The sequence below is a fragment of the Onychomys torridus genome, chromosome 17 (genome assembly GCF_903995425.1).
Source record: "Onychomys torridus chromosome 17, mOncTor1.1, whole genome shotgun sequence".
Lineage (NCBI taxonomy): Eukaryota > Metazoa > Chordata > Mammalia > Rodentia > Cricetidae > Onychomys > Onychomys torridus.
In genome coordinates, this window is record NC_050459.1 from 1,151,956 (window position 1) to 1,159,108 (window position 7,153).

The following is a 7,153-nucleotide window of genomic DNA, read 5'->3' on the forward strand; positions in this document are numbered from 1 at the left end:
CCCAGGTCACCTAGGAAGGCCAGAGCAGTACCTACCAAGTCAAACCTAACAAGGAAAAGTTGGGCTTCTATGTCAGGCAGACCAGTGGAATAATGTCTGCACATCTCCTTCTCTCTCTCCCTCCCTCCATCCTCTCCCCCGCCCCAAGTCACGACCGCCTCGACCAGCAAGGAAGACGCAACACCCAGCTCTTTTTTCAGCAGTTTACTCAGGAACCTTGAACAATCTTCTGACCCCGGGGGAAAGCCCGCCCACCACCTAAATAGCCCCTGGGTGGCCAACCCCAGCCTGCCACGTGGGCACTGCAGATAGGTCCAGGTTCACGGAAGCCAGCCAGATCCTAGGACCAAGCCAAATATGGAGTTGTTTACTCCCGAGAGCACTCACCATCGGGAAGGTGGGGGCGGAAGCCGGCGCCATCTTATGGGAGTGGCTGTGCTCAGCTCTCTACAACCCCCCCATTGGAGTGCAGGCACTTGTGTGCTGTGGTGAATGTCTAGATGTCAAAGGCATACCTCAGGAGCACTCCTCAGCTTCCACATTCTTTGAGGCAAGCTTTCTCCTCCATCCCTGCTGCTGACTCCCAAGCTAGCTGATAAGCAAGTCTTCAGGGATTCTCCTGTCTCTACCTCCCACCTCACTGTAGAGTGCTAGGGTTGGATTTTTTCCCATGGGTTCCAGGGATTCGAACTCAGATCCTCAAGCTTGCATAGCAAGCACTGTATCCACTGAGCCATCTCTCCAGCTCAATGTCTGTAAATCCCAAGTCTGAAAGTCTCCATGATGTTTTACTTGAGCACTAGATTAAACCTCGTCCTGACAATTCATGGATTGTTCTTATTCTTCCTCCTCCTTTTCATCTTCTACTTCTCCTCCTCCTCTTAGCCTCAGACATTTCTAACTTTCTATGTAGCCAATGATAACCTTGAAATTCTGATCCTTCTGTCTCTACCTCACACGTTCTGGAATGAGCATTACACACTACCACACCCAGTTTCTGCAGTGCTGAGGGCCTTGTGCATGCCAGGCAAGCACTCTTCCTACTCAGCTACATCTCCAACCCCTCACTGTTCCATTGCACAGCTGAGAAAACCAAGTGCCAGTACTGGATGTGGCTTGAACAAGGACATTGGCATCAAATTATACAGCACAGCTCCTAGCCCAGGCTCCCACCTTCTAGCTGAGTCAAGCAATGCCTCTCTCCCCACACTTTTCCGGGGTGAGGATGTCCCCATCCTGTTCCCTTTTTTTCCTCCTGAGTCAGAGAAGAATGGACTTCACAGGGGGTGCCCCAGAAGGCCATGGGGTTATATAAATCCCAGGGCAGAGAGGAGGTGCAGAGGGGGAGTCAAGACAAGCAGAAGATGGCAGGAGAGCCAGAGACCCAGCAGCCAAAGAACCATGGTGAGGCTGGGCACATCTGGGTACCATCAGTGGGCTGGGTCCAGGATCCAGGGTGATATGTGCATGACCTCCAGCTTGGGGTGGGGGAGGTGGCCGAGCTCTGGAGGTCAGCTGCTGTGTTCTGTCCCATTCAGAGGAGGAGGTCACATTTGGAGGCCAGGGATTTGCTGAGAACAACCCTGAGGGTCTCATTTGCAGCTCCAAGAGCATGCCAGGTACTGGGGTGACTCAGGGGCAGAGGTGTCGGGGGTCTTCTGCAGAATGAACACAGCAGGGCAGGATCTGCCCCTGAGACCTCAGCTGTGCCCATCTGCCCATCCTGCAGAATGTCTGACCCGAGTGCCCTGGCTTCTCCTGCTTCTCATCTCTCTGGGCCTCTTTGTGCTGATGTTGGCCATCCTGGTTCAAGGTAAGTCAGGGCAGGGCTGGGGAAGGGGAACTGGAATTCGGGATCCTTTTAGGTTATTTTGTGTTTTGTTTGTTTGTTTCTGGGGGAGTTTTGTCTGTTTTTTTTTTTTAAACTTTGTTTAGTATTTCATTTTTGCACTTGTTAAACTATAAAACTTGTTGAACTCCAGCATGGGACACTGACTGAGCTTTTAGATTTTCCCTCTGGGATGGTTTTTGCCTAGCTCCCAAATTCATCCGAGCTGGGACATCTAAGCCACACAGCCCTCAATTCATGTGTGACGGGGACAGCGGACTGTCCCTCTCTGAAATGGGGCCCATCTTCCCTTGGAGCTGAACTTGGCACAGCCAGGGACCATCAGTGCTCATAGAGGTGTGGGTGTGCCCTTCCTTCTCTCTTGCAGTTTCCAGGATTCGTGCATACCCACAGGGACAGACCCCAGATCAGCAGGGGAGCTCCAGCTTGGGTGAGGGTCACCTGGGGCCCTGAGGGGGAGAGGACCCTGAGGCTGTGTGAGGTGGGCAAGCATGGGCACAGGCATGCTGGGGGTGTGGCAGGACGTGGGAGGCCATGGACCTGTGTCAGGTCCTGTGTCCTGGCAGTGTTGGGACTAACAGGGTAGGGTCTGAGCCTCAGTGTCCTGGCCTGTGAAATGGGCTCCTGGGGTCACTGTGACCACCAACAGTGATCTTGTGGGTCTAGCTCTGCACCAGGCACACAGTTGGTGCTTAATTGTTGCAAATCTCTTCTTGTAGTTGCTGTTCCTCCTGCGCAGACACACAGCCTGGAGCAGATCCAGCATCAGCTGACTCAGATCAATGTCTCGCTGGGTGAGGCTCCAGGGCCTGAGTTAGGAGGGAGCTGAGGGGTCATCAGAGGGGGTGGCATCTGCCTTCTGGGCTTCCACCGAGGCAGGTGGGATAGAGCACAGGGATTGTGGTCCGGGTTTTGGGAACACTGGATTGGTAGCTGAAATAGAAGCCCCAGCCCTGGGCTCTAAGGCCCAAGGCAGAGGGTGAAGAGAACCCAGGCCCTGAGCTCATATGTCCCCACTGCACTGCTTACTCTTCAGCTGGCCTGTGCCGGCCCTGCCCCTGGGACTGGGAGCTCTTCCAGGGAAGCTGCTACCTCTTCTCCAGGACTCTGGGCAGCTGGGAAGCCTCAGCCTCCTCCTGCCAGGATCTTGGAGCCCACCTGGTGATTATCAACAGTGTTGAAGAGCAGGTGAGTGGGGCCACAACAATCCTACCACTTTGTCCTAGGCATTGGATTCCAGATGGGAGGCTGTGGGACATGGAGGAGATGCAGTCAGAGGGGGCTTCCTGAAGGAGGAGGCACACTGGAGTGGGGAGGTCCTGTAGGGGAAGAACACATGAGAGGTGGGTTAGGTATGAAGGGAGTCAGAGGAGCTTTGAAACATCGAGTGACCCTCCTGGGACACACCTCTGAGCTGAGATGTAAGTGAACATATTCCACACGTGTGCACTTTGACCTGCACCCATGGCATGCCTTCACCAGCCAGTCCACACAACTGGACTAACAGCCCTAGGCTTGGGAGCAGAACGGCTTGGATGGGAGGCAGGGAAGTTATGGATGGATGATGGAGGTGTCCTTATGACTCCCACCTCCATTCAGCTCTTCCTCAAATACTGGCACACCAGAAGGAAGGAACTCACCTGGATTGGCCTCAGCGATCACAGACGTGAAGGCTTCTGGCAGTGGGTGGATGACACCCCACTCAGACTCAGGTGAACACTCAAAATCCATGGCCCAGAGGCAGCAGGCCAGGACATAGACACCCCCCCCCCAACACAGCCTTTGGTATTGGAAAGCACCATGGCTACTTCAAATGCAGGACCCCACATCCCTGGGCATTCTGTCCCTTGAGCCTAAGGCCATTCTCCACAATCTACATTTTCACTTTGCTGGGATGATTCTCATGGAGGTGCGGTTAGAACCCACATTTTGCCAAGCCTTGCCCTGCACTCCTGTCCACTGGCTTGGTCCTCAGACTTTGTCCACGAAAGCCGAAGATCCAGTACCTCTGCAGCAGATGGGGTGGGGATCTGGGCATGACGGCTCCTCTGATAACTAATAATGTTTGCAGCTTCTGGAAAGAGGGGGAGCCCAATAATGACGGGGATGAGGACTGCGTGGAGCTGGCAGAAGATAAATGGAATGACAAAAGATGTACCGCAAACAACTTCTGGGTGTGTGAGCAGCCCTCGGCTCCCTGCCCTCGTCACTGAGGGTCTGTGCTTCCCCTGGGTATGCAGACATCTCAGGGGCACTCTGCTCTAGTTCCAGCCGCCTTGTTCATCCCCAGTGTCCCTGCTCTGAGTCCTTCAGGATCCTGAGAGAGTCCCTGAGATACCTCCCCTGCAGCTCTCCCCTCTTCTTCTGTGGATGATCTCACTTGCTCTTCCCAGTCACACACACATGGATCTGGGGTGTGGCTCAATGGCACGCAGTTTGCTTAGCATGAGTGGGTCTCCGAGTTCCATTCCCAGCACTAAATAAAAAGAACAAAAAAATAATTAAATTCACACATGGTCTGATGTGTTCCATTCAGTGGATTACCTATTCCTGGACACTGTCTTCATTAGTAAAGCTTTGAAATGTTTGATATTAACTAAGATATTCGTGTCTACAATAACTTTTTGGGTTGTGAAGTAATGTTTTTGCTTGTGAAAGTCTCATTATGTACTCCTGGGTGGCCTTGAACTTATATAGACCAGGCTTGTAGTTGGAGAGCTTCTCTCCAGGAGCCACCAAGCCCTGTTAGTCCAACAACTCACTTATGAAATAAACACACAGACATTTATATTATTTAAACTGCTTGGCCATTAGCTCAGGCCTACCATTGTCTAGCTCTTACTCTTATATTTAGCCCATTTCTATTCATCTGTACTTTGCCTTGTGGCTTACCAGTACCTTATCTCTTTCTTGTCATGGCGGCGGCTGGTGGTGTCTCCCCGCCCCAGCCTTCCACCTCCCAGAATTCTCTTCTCTCTTGTCCCACCTATACTTCCTGCCTGGCCACTGGCCAATCAGAATTTTGTTTACACAGAGCGATATCCACAGCACAGGCTGGCCTTGAACTCACAGAGATCCACCTGCTTCTGCCTCCTGAGTGCTGGGATTAGAGGCGGGTAGTGCTTTTCCTGGATGAATCAGTTGTAAACCGTTTTTGAGTTGGTACTATACATCTACCGAGTACATTTATATCCATTCATATTCTCATATTTTCTCTGTGGGTGTGTCTATCTCTCCCACCTCCACATGTCTCTGTTTCTCTCTCTTCATTCATTCATGAACAATTATTTATTCACAACCCCCCCAAATGCCCCTGGATAATCTTATGATTTCATTTACATTTTAAAGACATTTCTTCCAGGTTTCTTGCGGCTACTGTAACACGCACAGACTTGGTGGGCTACAATGCCACAACGGCATCATCTGATGTTTCTGGAGCTTGGCACATCCTTTGCTCTCAAAAGAAACTTCCGTGGGACTAGTCAGGAGTCAGGGAAATGATCAGCCCTCTGGGTTTCCCCACAGGCTCCACAGAGCCACCCAGAGCTCAAGGTGGCTTCAGCCACGGGCTGTAAAAACCCAGACCACACTTCCGGCCTCCTCACCGTTGCCTTGGCTGGACCTTCTGCCTGTGACCCTGTGCTTCCTCCACCTCCCCAACAGGTCCCAAGAGGCACACCAGTGTCATCTAGGTTCCCCTCATTTTGAGCCTCTCAGTCCCTGCTGGCACTACAGGCCAGGGGAAGAAGAGCCCCACACAGCACTTATCACCCAGGAAAGCTGTCTCTAGAGCCTGCTGTCACCCCAGCCAGGAAGGCTCCTTTCCCTGGTGATGACAAAGGCTCAGCCCCCCTCTAGTGTCTTGAAACCTAAGGAAGCTTTTAGCATCTCAGAGGAAAATTCTCCTTCCGTCCTCTGGGTGGCGCCAGACATCATGCAAAGCGTGTGTTTGCTCTGCTGCCTCTAACCTCAGGGATGCCTGGCTTCCCTCACTGTCCTCAGGACCAAAGAGAGTGCCTGTCCCTGTTCAGGGACCGCTCCTGTCTCTGCACTTGCCAGATGGCCTGTGCACCTCCAACCTCACTGGCTGCCGCTTCTTTTGAAGTTAGAATTTAACTTTTGTATTGTACTGAAGCCTACAGTTATGGAACCTTGGATATCTTTTTTTTAAATGCAATTTTAGAGAGTCCTTGGATATTTTAGACAAACCTTGCAATTTTAAAGAGACTTTGGGTGTCTTAAAGAGACTGGATTTTTTTGTTTTGTTTTTCAAGACAGGGTTTCTCTGTGTAGTTTTGACTATCCTAGAACCAGCTCTGTAAACCAGACTGGCCCTAAACTCACAGAGATCCACCTGCCTCTGCCTCCCAAATGCTGGGATTAAAAGCATGGGCCACCTTCACCACCCAGGGAAGAGGCCGATTTTTTTTTTCTTTCCGGAGCTGAGGATCGAACCCAGGGCCTTGCACTTGCTAGGCAAGCGCTCTACCACTGAGCTAAATCCCCAACCCCGAGGCTGAATTTTTAAAGTTTTTAAAGTTGCTTGAATTTTTAAAAAATTGGAATTATAAAAGCTGAAATATTTTATGATGTAACATTAATATTAATATGAGATCTTGAGGATAAACAAAAAGGGAATCATTATGGTTTAGCAGTAACCATGTTTGTGTGTCAGGTTGACAAAGGGTCATTTGCCCTGGTTGATATTTTTATCAACTTGACACAGCTAGAGTTATCTGAGAAGAGAGACCCATGATTTAAAAATGCCTCCATAAGATTTGCCTATAGGTAAGTAAGCTTGTGACTGGTGTGGGCGCCCAGCCTGTTGCCGAGTGTGCCACTGCTAGAAAGATGGTCCTGGGTATGTAAGAAGGAGGCCCAGCGAGCCAGCAGGCACTGTTCCTCCATGGCTTCCACTTCATTTCCAGCCTCCAGGCTCCCACCTTGACAAGGGACTGTGATCTAGATGTGTAAACTAAAATAAACCCTTTCTTCCCTAAGCTGCTGGTCCTGGTGTTCACCACAGCAGTAGAAACTCTAAGACAGCCACTGTGTTATTCCTCTCCTTGCTATAACAAACCACGTGACAAACGCAGATGAAGGATTTGTTTTGGCTGAAACTGTTGGAGGATGCAGCCCCCCACCCCCACCCCACCCCACCCCCGTGGTATCAAGAACGCATAGCCACATAGCCGGTTCCTTTGCCTTTGGAGTCAGGAAACAGAGAAGGGTACACTAGCACCCAGCTTGCTTTCTCCTTTCTGGTGGTTTATTCAGGGCTGCAGTACAGTCCTTCGGATGGTG

The 7,153-nt window shown here is 51.1% G+C and overlaps 1 protein-coding gene across 1 annotated transcript; it reads left to right on the forward strand.

Annotated features, from left to right (window-relative positions):
• Positions 1–1,344: 1,344 nt before the first annotated feature.
• Positions 1,345–4,130, forward strand: LOC118568848 (CD209 antigen-like protein C). Its single transcript, XM_036166338.1, has 8 exons — positions 1,345–1,404; positions 1,539–1,619; positions 1,730–1,813; positions 2,217–2,279; positions 2,569–2,643; positions 2,886–3,037; positions 3,449–3,561; positions 3,921–4,130. Exons 1-8 carry the CDS (start codon positions 1,365–1,367, stop codon positions 4,060–4,062), a joined length of 750 nt encoding a protein of 249 aa, XP_036022231.1. The 5' UTR covers positions 1,345–1,364; the 3' UTR covers positions 4,063–4,130.
• The last annotated feature ends 3,023 nt before the right edge of the window (positions 4,131–7,153 follow it).